This window comes from Camelus bactrianus, chromosome 13 (genome assembly GCF_048773025.1).
Source record: "Camelus bactrianus isolate YW-2024 breed Bactrian camel chromosome 13, ASM4877302v1, whole genome shotgun sequence".
NCBI lineage: Eukaryota > Metazoa > Chordata > Mammalia > Artiodactyla > Camelidae > Camelus > Camelus bactrianus.
This window is the reverse complement of record NC_133551.1, coordinates 33,692,457-33,712,799: the sequence shown is the minus strand read 5'-3', so window position 1 is coordinate 33,712,799 and position 20,343 is coordinate 33,692,457. Positions and strand designations below refer to the sequence as shown.

The following is a 20,343-nucleotide window of genomic DNA, read 5'->3' as shown; positions in this document are numbered from 1 at the left end:
GTTATTGAACTAACACTGGAGGAGAAGGCTGGGTGGGGTATAAATTTAATAAAGAAAGTTAAAGGCAACAATATAATTAAAGCTTTAAAATGGGAATGGCATTGACCAGCCAATGACTCTTTTTCCAGTTGGTGAGGAGTAAAATATAAAGCATAACAGAATGGATTTGAGTGCCCTCCTACCCTGTATACACTGGACATAGAGAGCTATGAACAGTTCTGATCTTTGTGCACTAGTAAGGAGCTTCTTTGGTTTATATTGTGAAACCTAAAGTCAAACTTCACATGAATCTTGAGATAATGATATTGGTCATGCATCACAAATGGACAGTAAAGGATAGGTCTCCCACAGAACACTGCCTACCTACTGTTTGCTAGTAACATAGTGGAAATAAGCCCAAATCACCAGAACTGCTATTCTAGGAGTTGTTTTGTGCCTGTCCCTCTGGTAATGGAGTTTCGGCTTCCAGCTGCTCTCCTCCAATTAGAATGATGACCAGTAGAATTAAGCTCACCCACCAAGCATTGTCTGTCTGGCTCTCTGCTCTCCCCGCCCGTCACTCCTCCTCACACAGTACCCCCATGCAGGGAACTGTCGTGTACAACCCATCATCCTTCATCGGGCAGAACAAAGTCAGAAGGCAAGTGAGGAGGCTGGGAGCCTTTCCAGTACAAAGAACAAAATGCTCTAGACATTAATGGGGCCTGGAGGTTACACATGCCCATATGAAAAATTTATACTCCTCGGTGCTGAAGGAGTTGATGTCTTTCCAAAATTACCCTTTGCAGCACCTGACTTACTAAGCAGGATTTGGCCAACTCGTAGCATCATCATTCTTTGTCACTAATAATTGTATCTTAGTATCCCTTGAATAATACATCTCTTTTTGTGCCTAATAGCTTTGCATGTTTGAAACCAGTGTATATTTATGTAGTTTTCTTTTTTTTTTATTCTGTAGTGCTATGTTTACTGAGAGAATGATTCTAATTTGAACCAGGAACTTAGCATTTACTATGTACTGATTCTGCCTATTTTAATGTCCACAGAAATGAAGATGCAGTCAATCAGATGGCTGTTGCTCCCTTTCCATTACCATCAAGTTCCCCATCTTCTATTGAGGTAAGGTGGCTCCTAACTAGTTCTTAGTGAATGAATTACTGGGTTTGTTATGATCATTTTTTCCAAATCTAACATTTTTTATTTTCAGTGTCTGGTATTCTTAACTCAGAGAATTTATTAACTAGGGAATTTCCCTAATTAAAATAGAAAGTATTTAAGGTATGGTTATAAGGTAATAGAAAACAATGTTAGACAAACACATTAGAACTTAACCACATGAGTATTGCCTTCCTCAGAGTTCCTTAAGATTCATTCTTTGTCCTAATTGGGCATTTCAGAATTTATTAAAAAATTCTTTTTTAGTAACTGAATTGTATCTTTATGGTTTCAAAACACTTTCATACTATGATTGGAGGTGCCTTTAAATATTTTCATCTATTGATGGAGAAATTACTAGTACAACAATATTGTTAACATATTGATCTCTTCTAGAGACAGACAGATGGATTGTTGGGTAGGTAGGCAGGTAGGTAGCTGGCTGACTATATAGATAATCAGTGGAGGGATTCCCAGCTGAGGGAACACTGCACATTTTTTACTTATTGAACTATTTTTTAATTCCAAAAATGAATACATACTTAATTATAACTAATCAAACAATGCAGTTATTAGAAGAAGATTTTATTTTCTTTTCCCCACTTTCTCAAGGAAATTAATCTTTACTGTTCAGTATCTTTCCATGCTTTTTCCTTTGCTTCTATGACAAAAAATAAACAGCTATATATGAATAATGTCTCTTCAGTAATATTTAATCATATAAAACAAATTCTTTTTATTCAACAAGTATTCAATGAATGCATATTACATGCCAGGTACTACTTGGGTATTAAAGATACAGACATGAATAAAACAGATAAGCCTCCCTGCCATGGTTCAGCTTCCTGATGAGTAAATTAACCAGCAAATACATAAATAAACTGACAGTACTATCAATAGTGGTTAGTACCTTGCAGATAATTAAAATAGGGAATGTGGCTTGTGAACATTTTGGTTATAAGGAAAGCCTCTTGGACGAAGTGAAATTTAAACAAGATCAAAATAATAAGAAGGAGGCAGACATGCAAAAATAAGGGGGAAGAGCTTTCTCTGCACAAGGGACAAAAATAGCTCTCAAATGAGAATGATCTGGGAAACATTGGGAGCCCCTAGAGTAGTGGAACAGAATGCAAGGGGAGAGGGAAGGAAGAGGAGGTGGGAGGGAGAGAGGAGCTTTGTGAGTCAGATAAGTAGTTTGGGTTTCTTCTGTGTGCAGCAGCACTGGAAGGTTTTTAACAAGGGAGCAAGGTGAACTGATATAGTCCACTAGGTAGAGAATGGACTGCAGGGAGGTGAAAGTAATGCGCTAGGTGGCAGAAGCCCAGATGAGACCCCCATTGTGGTTAGATGAGGCTTTGGTGATGGAAGCAAAGAAAAGTGAGCTGATTCTTGATGTTTTAGATGTTGAATTAGACGATTGATTAAACATGTATGCTGAGGGGAACTAAAGAATCATGGATAAATGTAGAATTTTGCCTTGAGCAACTAGGTGGATGGTGGTGCCATTTACTGCAGTCTGTTGACAACAGGGAGGCAGAAATTAAGAGGCTTGTTTTAGATCAGTTAAGTTGAGGTGACTATTAGACATTCTTCTGAAATAGATTCTGTGCATTAAACAGAAAACCTTTATTTTGCTTAATATAATGATCATATTTTAATGTCCTATATTGCATATTTTTCCAATTGACAGATACTCAGATGATTTTTTTTTTTTTTGCCAGTAAAAGATACCAAAAGAAACATACACGTGCAATGTGTGCCCCACCACACACATATATATCAATCATTTGGTACTGGAGCTTTTATTTCTATTGTGTAGACTTCCCCAATAGACAGTTGCCAAATCAAAAACTATACAAGTTCAAATTTTGAGTCTGTATTCAGACTAGTTACCATCAGAAGAGGTTGTAGTGATAATGAGTATCCACCAGTAGCCATTTAGCCACAGCTTTGCCAGCACTGCGTATTTTCATTCTAAAGACTAGTGTAGGCAGTTAGCAGGGTGGTGAAAAGAGCTGCCCCAGAGGCAGCTCCTTCAGTTCAAACCCTAGCACAGCCATATGCTAGACATGTGATCGTGGGTAGTTATAGTGACTTCTTCTGTCTCCACTTACTGTAGGGAGATGACAATAGTTCCTCCTTCATAAGATTGTTAAGATTAAATATGAGAGAGAGAGAGAGAAATAAGATATCTGTATCTGTCTGTTTATCTGTCTGTCTTTCTGTCTATTTAGCTAAAGATATCTTGTGCCAAGCACATGGTAGCTACCCAATAATGTTAGTACTTAATTCCTAATTCTTTTGCGTTTATAGAATGTTGTATAAATCTTTTTTTTTTTTTTTTTTGGTTGGGTGGAGGTCAGTATTTTACAATAAATGTTTTCTATAGTATTGTTAGTTATGAATAGTCCCATCAAAATAGTATTCCCCTTGGAACTGAATTTTTATTTTTTTTGCTCATAGTTTTTCTCAGTGCTAAAGAAAAGTGCCTTTACAATGATCAAGAAAACTACCCTGTCATTAAATTGTAAAGCTTCTGTGAGAGACAGCTTTTGTATCTTAGGGTGGGTAAAGGTATAGTGTTGGTGTCAGCATTTAGTTTGAGAGGACCATTTCTGGGGTCTCTGGTTTCCTTTGTTTCCTTTCCATCAGGAATGACTTCTGATATCATGTGTGTACTTTCTCTAGTCTATGCACAGCCAACTGGCCTCTGCTGCCTTCCTGCTTAAAGGGCAGCAACTTAGAAGAGGATGATTGAATAGAGAATCTACTGTGTTAAACACTATCTTGGATGCATTGTTCCAAGTTCCATTTACATCCAGACCTCTGAGAGACAGTGTTATTATTTCTGCTTTACAGAAGAAGAGGCTGGTTAGAGAGGCTTCGTAGCATACCCATATGCCCAGAGGCAGCTGTGTTACTCAGCATTAGTTTCCTTATCTGCAGGGGTTACCACCAAACCTTCATAGACTTGTAAAGAGTAAAGAAAAATAATGTATATAAAGCATTTAGCACAGCTCATGGTACAAACTAAATGCTCAATAAAGTCGAACTATTTATTCAAATATATAAATATATCCTTCAATGTTAGCTACTATTTTCATTTTTTAAGTTGTGCTAACCACAGAAGTGGTTCTCATTTTTCACTCACCTGTTAAAAATTTTTTTACTTACACTTCAACATAGCAGATTCAGTAATAAATCAGAAAAACAACTTCATTATATTCTGAAAATTTAAAAGACTGATTTTATTTTTGAATGAAGAAAAGACTAATATGTGTAAAATATAAATAATGCCAATCTTAAGTTTCAAGAGTCTTATCACAATTCTTAAATCAAATTTGAGTACGCTATTATTTGCATTTCATTTTCAAAAATAATTAAATCACATTAGCATTTAAATTTATGAATAAATAATAAATTATTTTCTTTAAAAGGTATGCTATTTGATGCTTCTCTTGCACCCTCATAATGAATTATATTATAAGGAGAGTTTTTTAGTTTCTGTCTAGACTATTGGCTTCCAATAACTGCCACCAAATGGTGAGTGACAGCCATCCTGCAAGTGGTATATGAAGTACTATATAGGAATGCTCTGGTCCCCTGACCAGTCTCTTCCCATTCACTTGTGTTCCCCTCTCACTATGCCTTTTTCCCTGCTGCTCTTTCTGCTAAGTACTTAAGCATAATTCCTATCTGACACATTTCTGAGAGAGCTAGCCGATTTAAATCATAACCAAATAGATGAAATACAGCCATATCATCATGAATTTTGACCTGACATAATAATTCAGCAAAAATGAATAGTACTTTTATTAAATACCAAAGGGATCTCATATTCATTCCTTTATTGAACAAATATTATATGTCAGGCACTGTTCTAGACACCACGGCTGAGCAGAGCACAAAATTGCTTCCTACCATTATGAGCTAAGGGAGTGAACAAGAGCACTCACTGAATATTCAACAAGAAAACGTAGGTTCTTGTTTCAGCTCTGCCAATTGTCTGTTGAGCAAATGACCTTCGTAAAGACACTTAAGCTCTCAAAGTTTGCCTTTTCCTGTCAAGCCGGGTTAATAGCCTCCCCTGCCTGTGTCAGCAGATAGCTGTGAGGATCGAGTGCCAAACATAGGTAAAAGGACTTTATAATCCGTGCAGCTCTGTGCAGGTGTAAGGGGATGTTAGCATTTCTGCTGCTGTCCTTGCAGTGACTGTAGTATTGTTGGGGCGGCTGCGCTGCACAGCGATTGAGAGCAGAAGCTTGGCACTTAACAAGTTTTGTCAAGGATGTGGAGAAAAGGGAGCCCTCCTACACTGTTTGTGGGAATGTAAATTGGTGTAGCCACTATGGAAAACAGTATGGAGGTTTCTCAAAAAACTACCATATGACCTAGCAATTCCATTCCTGAGTATCTATCTGAAAAAAAAAAAAACTAATTAAAAAAGATACATGCACCCCAATGTATCTATCTGAAAAAAAAAAACTAATTAAAAAAGATACATGCACCCCAATGTTCACTGCAGCATTATTTACCATTGTTAGGATATGGAAGTGACCTAAGTGTCCATCAACAAATGAATGGATATATAAAGAAGATATATGTATGTATCTTTAAAAAAAAGATTAAGTTTGTTACTATGAATAGTCCTAAATAGAAAAAAAGGAAAAAAAACCCAACCCCCCTCCAATGGTCACTTTGTTGTTTTAGAATTATAAGGTGGAAGTCTGCTTGAATATCAGAATTTGTAAAATCTAACCAGTAATAAAACTACTTATTGAAACTAAAGAAAAGAGAAAAAAAAAAAAAAAGAACATAAGCTTGGAAGTTGGACAGATCCAAGCCTGAATCTGCTCTGCCATCTACTAGCAGAGTGAACTTGAGCCAGTTAAGCTCTATCAGCTTGCATTTCCTTACTTTTCTCAAAAAGGGGTTTGATAATAATAATTCATTTTGTGGATTTGTTGGAAGAATTGAATAACGTTTATAAAAGTTTTAGCACTATCCTTGGCACACGGTAAGAATTCACTGTAGTTGTGATGATCCTTGTGTTGTCACAGCCCTCTAGCAGGACCTCAGCCTCCAGCATCTTCCACTTTTCAACACTTACCTACAATGCAGGATTCTTTTCTTACTGCATTTGTCCTCTTGCTCAATTATCTTTAATACCCGCCTCTTGCCTATCAGACCTGTGTTTCAAAATCTTTGTTTCAAGGTTGGAATTAAGGCTTTGTATTTACCTCCACTAATCAGCCTCCTTTTCTCACGACTGTGCAGTAAAGTGCTGGGTGCTCTACATACGTCTGCTGATTTCTCCTCCATGTGTCTTTTTCTCTCCACTCCTTATGCCTTTGTTCCTGTTGTTTCTTCCACCTGGGTTGCCCTCCCACTTCCTCTTTATTAATTTACAACCACTAAGGCCTTGAAGAACTGCTTTTTGAAAGCTTCCTCCAAGTTTTCTATGACTCAAAAGGAATAAAATAATATATACAGAGTAATAAGCATAACACCTGGAATATAAGTACTCAGAAGTGTCAGATACTATTCTTTTTTCAATAACTGAAATCTTTATTAAAGTCAAATAATCTTTTTAAAAAATGTTTATTGAATTATAATTGGTTTCCAATGTTGTGTTTCTGGTATACAGCAAAGTGATTCATTTTTTTATATATATATATATATATATATACACACACACACACACACACACACACATTCTTTTTCAGACTCTTTTCCATAAGTTATTACAGGATATTGATTATAGTTCCCTGTGCTATACAGTACGGCCTTGTTGTTTATCTATTTTATATATAGCAGTTTGTATGTGAGATACTGTTGTTATGACCAACTTCATCCCACACCATTCCCTTCAGTAATGTTTACTCCTTTCATAGTTAAGTAATACTCATGATTCATTTAAAAGGTAAAAATTACCCTTTGTCCCATGTGTGTTGTCACCTGGGCCTTATAGAAAAAGAAGGACCCACAGTGGCTGTACAAAACTGCGTTCCCACCAGCAGTGAAAACAGTATGGAGATTCCTCAAGAGACTAGGAATAGACTTACCATATGACCCAGGAATCCCACTCCTGGGCTTTTATCCAGAAGGAACCCTACTTCAGGATGGCACCTGCACCCCAATATTCATAGCAGCACTATTTACAATAGCCAAGACATGGTAACAGCCTAAATGTCCATCAATGGATGACTGGATAGAGAAGATGTGGTATATTTATACAATGGAATACTACTCAGCCATAAAAACCAACAACATAACGCCATTTGCAGCAACATGGATGCTCCTGGAGAATGTCATTCTAAGTGAAGTAAGCCAGAAAGAGAAAGAAAAATACCATATGAGATCGCTCATATGTAGAATCTAAAAAAAAAAAAAAAAACAAACAAACAAAGCATAAATACAGAATAGAAATAGACTCATAGACATAGAATACAGACTTGTGGTTGCCAAGGGGGTGGGGAGTGGGAAGAGATAGCCTGGGATTTCAAAATTGTAGAATAGGTAAACAAGATTATACTGTATAGCACAGGGAAATATATACAAGATCTTATGGTAGCTCACAGAGAAAGGAATGTAACAATGAATATATATATGTTCATGTATAATTGAAAAATTGTGCTCTACACTGGAATTTGACACAACATTGTAAAATGATTATAAATCAATAAAAAATGTTAAAAAAAAAAAAAAGAAAAGAAAAAGAAGGACCCATTTCTAAATGTGTTTACCAACTAGGATTCTGTTACTTGTCCTGCCTTCATTATGAATATTCTTCATTTAAGAATGTTGGACTATAAACACCACACTAAACTGTATGCTTTTGTAGGGCCAGGCTTGTTGTCTTCTTGATCACTGAATCCTCAGTGCTTAACACACAGTACTTGCTTAATAATATTTGTGGAGTAAGTGAGTGGCAGGAATTATATTTTGGCCTTTCTGCTGCATCCTTGATGCTTCATTTCAGTATTGAATACTTACTTCTTGTTGGTTCAATTCATTTTGCCACTATTTGCCGAAAGTCTACTCTGTAGAGCATAAAAAGATTGATTGCACATTGTCTCTACCCTCAAAGAACTGTGGTCTTATAGGGAAAATAAGACATGTTTGTTACTAAAACAAGGGGTCCTAAGAGATGGAGTTTTAAGAGGAGTTCACAGAAGATGAGTAGTATTTCCTGGTAGGAGACAGCTATTTCTGATGGATATATTGAATTTTAAAATATGAATATGGTTAGGTAAGAATGTAGGAATAGCACAAACAAAAACACAGAAGTAAGAAAAATCGGGGTGTGGAATGGGGAGAGGAATATAAGGATAGGTGAAAAGGAATAATAGAAGATGGGGTTGGAAGAATTAAGGTCAATAGAGAGGGGCTTAAATTTAAATCTCAGAAGGTTTGAACGTGATGCATTAGGCACTTGGAGCTGTTAAAGGTGTTCTGAATTATGGAAATGGTCTGATCAGGTCTATACTTCAGGTAGATTAGTCTAACAGCCAAGTCAAAGATGTCTTGAAGGTGGAAACGCAATTAGGAAGTTACTGCTCTTATGTCTTCTAAGAGATATGGAGGGCTCAAATATAATTGGAAAGCATGATATTTATTCCATTCCTCAACAAGGCAGCTGAATCTTTTAGAATATCTTTCTAGAAGCAAGAACCTTCATTTTTCCTTTTTTCAGGAGTTGTGCTTTTTTGAATACTAAGTGAGATGGAGCAGGGCTCATGACCAATGGAGAGGTTAATTACCCAGGGCATCCTATTAGCATAATTTCCATTTTATCTTTAATTATACACTGCCTTTCTGGAATTCTGAGTAGCCTTGAAAATATGCTTACAATAGGGGATAGGAAAAGAAATTCAGTTTGTCACGTCAAGTAAACATAACTCTGCAGGAAGAAATGTTTGTGAATTCAGGCTAGTGATTAAACCAATAAATCATTTTGTGGTTTTTTGAAGAGAGCGTTGGATTTAGGAAATACGGGGGTGACAAAATTTAAACCAATATAAGTTTTATTTTAAAAAAAGAATTTTCAACATTTTCAATTATATCAAGGATGTATAATTGCTAGTTTTTAAAAATTAATTTTACTTAGTTAAATTTTAAATCAAATTGAAAGGAAAAATACTGTATACACTAATATACACTTTGTCATGTTAAATGAGGAAGGAGGGTAGGGAAAAACACTATGGAACACTTATCTGATCATAAATATTTTCCAATCTACAATAATGTCCTTAACTAATTTAATTTTTATTGATAACCTACTCTCAAATAAAACAAATTCCTGCTATCAAGGATCTTACTGTCTAGTTGGAAAAAACTATAGACAAATAGTGCATATTAAAAAAATTAAGTAGTACAAAAATAAAATAAACTTTATCGTCACTTTATGTAGAAGATTTTGGAGGAACCCAGAGGAGGGAGTCTGAAACTTTCAGACGGTTTAGAAGAGACTTCTCAAGTGGAGATTTCTCATTGGTCCTTTTTGGAAGGGGATAAAGTGTCTGTGTTAAATGTACAGTCATGAGCCTTGCCTTTTGCTTTTGTTTGTCTATAAAGCATAATTCACTATGGAATCTACGGACTGTGGTCTTCGTGGGGAAAGGTCATTTTCTTGGAGCAGCCTTGGCTAAGCAGGCAACTTTGGACAGGTGGTTTGAAGATCAGCAACAGAGGAAGGGAGCATGCAGCCATCCGGCTTAGCTGAATCATCTTGGGTGTCAGTGGGCCACCATCCATCAGCCAGATGGTCTTCAAACCACCGTGATGCAATTGTGCTTTGGAAATCATGCCTGCTGACCTGTTTTCCCCTTTCCATATCTGACTGCTCTCTTTTCTAAGCTCCTAGTCAGCAGAACAGAACTCTCATTGTTTTCTTCTGTGCTTCATTTAAGCATGAAAACTCTTTTATAAACTTTAGCTCTCCTAGGAAAGTAAATACTTCAGTGCTAATCTCTTTCAATTCCAGCTTCCTTTTTACCTGACTCTCCTCTCCATCTAGATTTTGACTTCAAACTGTCCTCTATGGAGCTATCGCAAACCAAACCAGTAACTAAAAACAGAAGAAATGCTTTAGAAAGGGCTCACTGGTACAGTTAAAAAGAGCATCAACTCTGAAACTGGACAGACCTAGGCTGAATATAAAAATGAATCAGACCAAGGAAATGAATGAGGCATAGATGTTGGATTCAAGCATCTTTCCATTTCATCAGGGAGATCAATTCTGTATATACATAATTAGGATACAAATGAGAGGATGTAAGTGACATATGAAGTTCAAGTAAACTGTTAGATAAGCTTAAAGGAAGAAGAGACATCTTCCAGCTAAGAAGAAGAAAAGGACTTGTGGAGTAAGTGGCATTTAAGGAGTGGCTCTGTATGGTAAATTCTGTGGGTGTAGATGTAAAGGGTATTCTTTTTTTTGTTTTTATTCAAATCTTAAAGGATATGTAGACCATCTGCAACCTAGTCTGCCTTGCCCATGTTTTCTTAAATTTTCTAAGTTGAAGCATCAAACAGCTGTTTTCTTTCCCTCTTCATATTCATTTTATAAAGACTAAGAAAATCTCAATTTCTGTACTCAAATTGCTCAGAAATGTAAAGTTTCCTCTGATTTTTTAAACAATACTTTCCTTTTCCCCAGGAGACAGATAATGTAATTAGTAGTTGATGAAAGCCATCAGCTGACCACCATACTGGTGAAGAATCTCCTCTCATCTGGGACCAGAGAAGGTGGCTGTTTGCAGAGTTGCTAGAGAAGCCACCTATGGATTTGTTTTATAATCTAGTGCTGAAGTTACAAACATTGTTCCCATTGTATCCTCCAGTTGGATAGCATAGCATCACCAGGGCCACTTCAGGACTTTCCACAGTTGACAGAGCCAGACACACTAAGTAACTGGGGCATCAGAGGTTTTTCACCAATTAAGTACTGGTTTTTAAAAGTATAATTTGTTTCTTCAAAGTTTGTTTGTTTGTTTGTTTTGGTGTCTAGAGCTTACTGTCTAAAACGCTGAAAATCTATATATTTTCAGGCTTTATTTCTTAACTTCAGCATGTTTATTTTTTTCATTTAAAAATTTATTTTTATTGATGTATAATTAATTTATAATGTTAGTTTAAGGTGTACAGCAAAGCAATTCAGTTTTATATATTTATACATACATATATATATGTGTGTATATATATATATATTCTTTTTCAGATTCTTTTCCATTATAGGTTATTACAAGATATTGAATATAGTTCCCTGTGCTATACAGTAGGTCCTTGTTGTTTATCTGTTTTATATATAGTAGTGTTTATGGCATGTTTATATTATATGGTTAACTTCTTGATTACCCAAAATTCACTGAGAAGAGGATTTTCTATCTAATGAAATTTTCTGGTTAACAAATGCTAAAGTGCTTTTTGTTAAATCCATGGTCTGATGGCAGTGATTTTCTTTTTAAGATTGTGAATCCTTTCTCCCATAAGATTTGTTATCAACACTCAGTACTGAAAAGAAAGAATGAGAGAGGAAAAAGAGAGAAATGAACATCATTTGCCTAGGGCCTAGAGCATAGTTACCAAGATCATGTTACCTTCGGTGACAGTCTTACCTAGCTGTGAATCCTGGGTCCGCCACTTACTGGCTGGGAGTTCTTCAGCAAGTTACTTTCAATGTATCATTTTTTTCATCCATGAATTGGTATCACAGTGGTATACACTCATTTTGGTGTTTCTATGGTGACTACATGAAACAGGTCATGGACAAAGAACCTGCCTCAACAAAATTGAAAACAAAAATTATCTGTACTTGGTGTTGTGCTAGTAGACGTTTTTCATGTTAATGCGTTATTCTTCAAAGTAACCTGATGGGGTAGTATTTTTAATTTGATATTTTTGTATGTACTTTAAAACAAGTACAGTTGACCTTTTAAACATCATTTGAACTGTGTGGATCCACTTATATGCAGAATTTTGTTTTCAATAGTAAATACTAAAGTACTACCCAGTCTGCGGTTGGTTGCCGAGGAACCACGGATAGGGAGGGCCAACTATAAATTACACACAGATTTTTGACTGTGGGGAGTGTCAGCTCCCCAACCCGACATTTTTCAAATCTGTACTCAGATTTAGAAAGAAATTTGCAGAAAATTATATAATTCTAATGGCAAAGTTGAGATTTGAGTTCCAATCTGACGAATTCTAAAACCCACGCTACCTACTCTCTTGGATTTTGTTCTTTCTGGTATTTCTTATAGCTCTCTTTTCTTTTTTAAAACATGCAGTAATACACACTAATCCTTCTATATATAATCAAACAGTGTAGAAATAGCTGGTGCAAAAATTCCCCAATCCCTAATCCTACTCCCTAGAATTTAAAAGATTGGTTCTCTATGCTTGCAGATATTTTCCCTGCATCTATACCTATGTAATGTATGGGATTTTTTTCCTGAAAAGATTGTCCTAATTTACTTTTTCAATGGTATGTAAAAATTCCTGTTTCCCTACATCATTATTAATACTGATATTCTCTTTCTATTCTCTTGTCCATTTGATAGATGAAAGAATGCTCTATCTTTGCTTTAACTTGCACTTCTTAAATTATAAGGTTGAACGTCCCAAAATCAAAACTATTTCTCTATAAACAATCCCATCTGAATTTGTAATAATCCAGGATGGTGTTGTTTTAAAATAAAAATCCAGATAAATACAATGTAGATACTCCATTTATTATCCTTATTCTCCTCTGTGTGCCCTCTGAAAATGAAGAAAATTCTGGCTAATTAACTATAAGACTTAATATATCATAATTCAATTGAGGAGACACCTAATGTGTCTTGGAATTTTAATGGGGCTTATTATTACCAGATGTCTCATTTACATTAAATAAATATTTTTAGGAATCTGCAGAAAGCAATCATCAAGAAAACAAGTACTGCATTCACTGGTTAAATCAGTATTTAAATACTGATAAATCAAGTGTTTTCCCTGTGCCGGGCAGGGTGCAGGGCACTTGAGTTTCAGAAATAAACAAGATGAATACAGTCTCTTATCTCAAACAGTGTAGCGTTGTGCAAAAGATAAAAGTCTCAGAAAGTTTGTCTCAGAAGAGCTAACTCACAACTGGCTGAAACAATGAGCAAATGTATTAGCTCTCATTGGAAGACTGCTGAGAGTAGTCTGGGCAGCAGGTTTGGTTGATCCAGTGGCCCCATTTTGTCCTCAGAGAACCAGTTCTTCGGTCTCTGTCTTTGCTCCATCATTCACAGACTCCTTTCCTTCTGGTCATGGAATGGCTGCCCATAGCTATTTGCACATCTCGCTCTCCTGTTAATTTGGGAGGTGTGGGGACTCCTTGTGGTTCTTTTGAGATCTAGGAAGGACTTTTCCAGAAGTCTCCAGCAAACCTCTCTTGGTGTCTCATTGACCAGAGCTGGTTCAGGTACCCATTCTTGACAAAATCTTTGGCAGAAAGAACGAGATTAGCCTGAAGGCAGTCAGGCCTACTCTTGGGACAGAGAGTAGGGTTCAGCTTTCTCTAAGGTGTATCTCTGAGCAACAGGATAGATACCTTAAAAAAAAAAAAAGAAAGAAAGAAAGAAAGGCCTTCTACTGGGAAGGAAGGAAATAGCTGGGGCTTCTTCTACTGGGAAGGAAGGAAATAGCTGGGGCTTCTGGAGAGGAAGCAGGATCCACCACAACAGGAAACCGAGCAACTAGGATTATCTGTACAGTTCAGGTCACTGTGAGTGAAGAATGACATCTTTGCCGTTTTCTTTTTAATGTCTTATAGGATCAGAGTGGCACTGAGCTGGTTAGTAGTGAGGAGGACGGCAGTCTTGAAGTTGGTATTAAACAATTGCCTGAGAGTGAAAGCTCCAAACTGGTGAGAATCTGGGCTGTTTCACCCAATGTTCTTTTTAGGGATGTATTGTCTGTATTTTGGATCAATTGTTGTGTTTGCTTCTCTAGGAATCTTGATTTCTGAGACAGGAAGCTATTCCGTGGAGCAAATGACCCAAAGAACAGCATCATCTCCAACTTTCTTCACACTTGAGTTGTCCTGTCCAGGATTACAGAAACAATCTCTCTTTTCAGTCCTGTTTCCTTAAGGCGAGGGCTGTGCTGAATTAGTCCTAGAGGCACAGAAGGAGATGTTAAATGCATTCCATTGTTCATAGTAAAAGGTACTTAAACCCACCCGGGGGCTAGAGCATCAGGAGAGAGGCAGTTTTAGAGAATTCTCCCTCTTTGTCCTAATGTTTGATATCTTGTTATTTAATATTTATTGAACTTCTATTGTACACCAGATACTGTATTCTAGGTTCATTTCCTGATCCTCACAGTGTAGGTGGTGATATTTTCCTTTTACACATGAGGAAGCTGAAGGCTTGCTGAGAGATGTTAACTAACTTGCCCAAGGCCACTCTTGAGTATGCTGTAGACCTGGAGATCGATCTCATTCTGTCTGACTCCCAAACCTTTTTCATCATCTGCCTCTCTGTTTTGCAGCCTGGCACTTCTAGTGTTATACTGCATGTTTAGAAAGAAATGTGGGCTTTTTTTCCCCCACCCTGTGTTTCAGAATCTCAAATAATTAATCACTTGAGAGGGTCATCATGATTTTATGACAGCACAGAATTGTTCCTTTTACTTCAGGGAATTTGAAAAATCATCTGTTTTTCCTTCTCCAACTTTTAGAAAATGTACATTCAGGCTGGCTTAGATTCCATGTCCTAGGAAGTGAACTGATTCTTTCAGGCTGAATGGAAAGAGTGTTTCAGCAAGAGTGGAAATTATAACACGTCACTCTCCCAAAACCCTACACGAGGCATTGAGAAGAGCAGGACCTACGTATTAGGACTGTTGTTCTTGAACAAAATGTTCCAAGGTTACACTGTTCAATTCCTGAAAGATAAACTGCATATTTGCCCTGAAGGGGAATAAGGAACATCAATGAATTTCAACCTCAAACATCTTCTTCCTTCACTTAAAAATACTAGTAACTTGTTCTTTTTGACACTATTTCTCCATAGATAGGTTAGGGAAAAGTCTTTTAAAGCAACAGGTTTTTGAAAGTAGGGTTAAAAAGGTGAGAACACTCCTTCGCTTGCTGGGAGAGACTGGCTGTCCCCACAGAGGCTCACCTGTAGGCTGCAGGCAAAAGCCATCCTTCACCCACCCCCTGTTCCCAAGAAAGCAGCATGAGTGTTGGGGCTCCAAGTGCCAAGATAATTGAAGAGCTCCACCCTCAGGCAGAAGGACTGAGGGTACTTTTTAGAATATGTTTTATGCTGCATTTCAGCAAGAATAAAAGCCTCCCCAAACCGCATTGACTGGTACCTTTCTCCTCTCTCCTCCTCTTTTTGGTATTCTGCTGTCTCTTTCTCATCGTTTCTAATAGAATATGCGTGGTCTGGTTGATTGAGGAAAGATAGCTTGAATGTGAACAACTTTTATAGCATAAATATAAATGGCCTAGCATGAAGTACTGCTGAGGAGTGTGGTCTTGGGCAAGTTGGACCTCCCCACGCCTCGATTTCCTCATATGAAGAAGGGCAATAATCAGGGTGTTATGCTTTGCTGATGGGCTATAAAGTGTAAAAACTTAGTAGAGTGTAAGGCACAGAGTTTGTGCTTAGTGAGTTCATTTATTCATTCAGCAAATATTTGCCACAGGCCACTGTGTTCCAGGTATTCGAGATACTATAGTGAACACAATGTACAAAATGCCTGCCTCCGTGGAGATTCATTCCAGGGTAGTTGGGGGAAGGGAGATAGAAAATGCATAAATTAGCAAATTATTATGTTAAATTATATGAAATTGCTATTTTTGTAGGGAAAAATTTCATCTAGCTCAACCTAACATACTCTTTATTATCTCATTATAAAATACGGTTGACCCTTGAAAAACACGTGGGTTAGGGGTACAGATCTACACAGTGGAAAATCCATAAATAACTCACAGGGCCCTCCGTGTTCACCATTTCTCTGAATCCACAGATTCAACCAACCTCAGATCGCAGATCATGCAGTACTGTGGTATTTACTATTGAAAAAAATCCATGTAGAAGTGGACCCACATGGTTCAAACCTATGTGGTTCAAGGATCAGCTATATTAACAGCAGTTCCTCATCACTCGCCACCATTTTATTGTTTCTGTGTGAGATCGGTGCAAACTCCCATGCATTGCTGCACCATTCTAGGATTGCTTGATGCACCTTGTCAGAGGACAGCATGTGATCTGAATGGGCCTTGATTCTTGATACCTTGGTGCGTGTCAGTTGGAAACAGTAATCTCTAACCCTCTAAAAGTTGCTTTTTTGCTTCACGTGGGAGCGTATGTCTCATCAGGCACTGCTGGCCTCTACAGGAGTGACCAGGAGAAGAAGTCAGGCCTTGTTTTTAAGCAGCTTACCCTCCAGCATCAGTCAAGATAGCAGAATTTGTATCTGGAAAATCAGAGCAGGCAGAAGTGTATTAGAGAGAGAGTTTTAAGAAAAAGTTACCGAAGTTCAAAAGTGGAAGGAAAACCATCTTATTCAGGGATTATAGGGAAGGCTTCTTAGACTCTTGGCCTTTAAGGTGAACCTTTAAAGATAAGGAGGTGGTTGACTGCTGAGGTTGGAAAAAATAGAAGAAAGTTTAGCAGGTGAATCAGACAGTGTGGAGTAGCGAGTAAGGATGGGGCTTTGGTACAATGGGCAGTAGAAGTTGCACAGCAGAATCACAGAACTGAAAGGACTGTCTGCTATGCATTACAGATTAATGTATTTGTCTTTTTATGCTCAGTGCTTAATAAATGTTTCATGAACTACATGGATTCACATATAAACAAGGTGCTACCTATGAGAAACCATACTCCAGAGAGCTATTGAATTACTTCTCCAGGATTACCTGTTTTCAGAGCTAAAACCAAGCCATGAGTCTACGTGTATTCCAGTGCTTTTTTCCACTCTTCAGTTATGGTTGGCTTTGGTTCACATCTCAATAGCCCCCAAATTCACAGCCAAGGAGTTTATAATAACTTCAGTAGGTATTAGATTTCTCTAAAATATTTTTTAAAGGGAGGATAACTTGTTTTTGGACCGCGGATCGGATGGTAGTTTGTGAAGCATAGATAACGACTGTGAGAGACTGGAGGCAGGGAAGTGTCTGGAATCTATTTCAGAAGCCTAGGTGAGAGCCTGTTAAGACTATTTTTTAAGCCTTTTGAAAGGAACTTTAAAAAAAAGCTATTTGCACAGAACTTTGCAATTTGTAAAACAAAGTCTCATCTGTTATCTCATTAGCCTAATTTTTTTAATATCTAATTTTTTTTCTAACATATTAGTTTGTTCGTGATCTTATTCAAGTTTATCCCCAAAATAACCCTGTGTAAAAAGTAGGGCAGGAGTTATTTATCTGAGACTTACAGATGAGACCTTAAGCTGCTTAGTGAAAGATCACAAAACTAGAAATTAGAAGAGCTGAGACTCATCCTGAAGGGTCTTTGTCTCCCTAGTGCCTTGACATAGAAGATCACGAATCCTTAAAATAATTATTTTAATCTTTTAGATATAAACTTGTGTGTTTATCATGTTGGGGGTATAATATACTTTTGAGGCAGTATAACTAAATTATCAAGAATGCAAAGATTCTAGCCATTCTACTTGGATTCAAATCCTGGTTCCACCATTTACTAGCAGTGTAACCTTAGGCAAATGGCTTACCCTCTCTGTGCCTCTGTTTCTGCATCTGTAAGATGGGAGAAAGAAAAAAGGGTTACCTTGAGAGAAAGGAGTTAGGGTAAACTATGACGTACAAGGTAGAACTGTGCTGGAGTACACTGGAATCACTGCGTGAGGGGGGTTATTGTTAATGATGATGAGAATATTAATGTGATTAAAGCCTTAAGGGTTAGCCGCATAAGGATTAGCTGTTCTGAGTGAAGCATTAGGTGTAACATGGAAAACTAGGGTGAAATTTTTCAGCCCCAGAAATGCAATTGCTAATAATAATGGATAGCATTTACTGCCTGGCACATAGGCATTATTCTAAGCTTCTTTACACAGTAGTCCTGTGAAGTTGTAGTAGTACTATCCCCATTTAAAGAGATGAGGAAACTGAGGTACTGAAATGCTAAGTTACCACTAATCACCCAGTGAGGTTGGGACCAAAGTCCATGCACTTTGAGCCTGGAGCCAACACCCTAAACCACCATGCAGTGCTGCCTCTCAGAGAGATACAGATACAGAACAAAACCAAAGTCGAGGGACAGCCAGGAAGTTCCATCGGGACATTACCTGTTATTATTTTCCTTCCCTTTTGTCTAAATCTCTAACTCCAACTAGAACATTGTGGCATAGAAACAGTTAGATACTGAAATTTACCTTTTACATTGGTAAATGAAGTTGTACAGACCTCCAAACAGATGTTTCATAAAATCAAAGAAACGAAAAATTTTCAAGAAGCTGACCTATGCCAGGCATTTTCATACTGGTTCTCTTCTCTAACCCAGTGATGCACATTATTTATTAGCCCTACTTTGCCGATAGGGTACTGAGGCTAAGAGATGGCAAGTCTCTTCCTATGGGCGCACTGCAGGTGGGTCCCACAGCTGGTAGGTGGTATGGCCGGGACTCAAACCCAGTTCTCTTCGCCTCTAAACCCCATCCATCTTCTCTTTACTGTTTAGTTCACATACGCAGCCTTTCTTGGAATATTAGAAATAACACTGTGTGATCTATTTGTTCAAACCACAGTTATTAATAGAGTATCTCTTACGTGTCAATGTTACATACAGGGGATTCAGTGATGAGCAAGACTCTCAGCACTTCTTAAAGGGCTTGACATGTTCAAGGACAAGTGTTCACATCAGCTTGCTATCTTTAGAAGCTCAGCAGTTAGGTGGGAAGGAAGGAAAGAGAGAAGGAAACGAAGAGATAGTACTGTTTTCTTATAAATATCTAACCTCTGTTTTTGCTACCACCTCTGGATCTCTCACCTTGTCTGATCTCATAGTTTTCTGCTTTGATATAAAACCAGTTTATTTTTTCTTTTGTTCTTGTCTGTCTCCTTTTCTGTGTCGTTATAGATAATTATGGCCAATAAAATAATTTCAAAGCCGCTAGCTTATAACCAAACAATAAAAAGACAACTCAATTAAAAGATGGATGGGGATCTGAATGGGCATTTCTTCATACAAATGGCCAGTAAGCTCAGAAAAAAGGTGCTAAGCCTTATTAACCGTTAGAGAAATGCACACCAAAACCACAACGAGATACTACTTGATATCTGCTGGGAGACTATAGTCAAAGAGACAGATAATAAGAAGTGCTGACAAGGATATGGAGAAACTGGAACTCTCACACATTGCTGCTAGATATGTGAAGTGGTACAGCCCATTTGGAAAACAGTTTGCAATTCCTCAAAATATTAAACATAATTATGATATGACCCAGCAGTTTTACTCCTAGGTAAATACCCAAGAGAAATGAAACACAAAACTTGTACAGAGGTGTTCACAGCAACGTTGTTAATAATAGCCCCCAAATGGAAACAACCCAAATGTCCACCAACTGATGAATGAATAAATAAAATATGGTATATCCATACAATGGAATATTATATAGCCGTGAAAGATATAGAAGTACTGATATATGGTGCTACAACCACATATTGTATGATTCTATGTATGGGAAATGTCCAGAGGAAGCAAAATCTAGAGATAGAAGTTAAATAAGTGGTTTACCCCCTCTGTGGCTGGGGGTGTTCAGAGGGGACTGGGGAGTGACCCTAATGCATGCAGGGTTTCTTTCTGAAGTTATGAAATGCTCTAAACTTCGATTGTGATGACACTTGTACAACCCTGAGTGGTAAAACCATTGTATTATATCCTTTAGATGGTTGGATTTTATCATATGTTAATTATATCTCAATAAAAATGTTTTAAAAGTTACAGGAGGAGGAAGAAAGAGGGGGAAAAAGAATATAGATAATCCACAAACTGAAATCAAATCAGAAATTTTATTCTAGGTAACCTCTAGACTGGAAATTCTGTGATTCTGTTAAATAACTATTATATGATCCTATGCAAGGAGCTTTAATGAATAGTCTCCCCACCTTTTGGAATATTTTGCAAGTGTTTAATGATCTGCACCCTAGTAGAAAAAACCCCACTTCTTTGTGCACCAAAATGA

The 20,343-nt window shown here is 37.3% G+C and overlaps 1 protein-coding gene across 8 annotated transcripts in view; it reads left to right on the top strand.

Moving 5' to 3' along the window:
• The window catches only part of PATJ (PATJ crumbs cell polarity complex component), a 291,813-nt gene that overhangs the window by 197,511 nt on the left and 73,959 nt on the right, over nucleotides 1–20,343 (top strand). For 7 of the 8 annotated variants that reach the window (XM_074376367.1, XM_074376369.1, XM_074376370.1 and 4 more), the window contains 2 exons: nucleotides 1,047–1,119; nucleotides 13,955–14,047. In XM_074376367.1, coding sequence (XP_074232468.1) covers nucleotides 1,047–1,119; nucleotides 13,955–14,047 — 166 coding nt within the window. The remainder of the gene's footprint in view (nucleotides 1–1,046; nucleotides 1,120–13,954; nucleotides 14,048–20,343) is intronic. The other variant, XM_074376368.1, reaches the window with a different exon arrangement.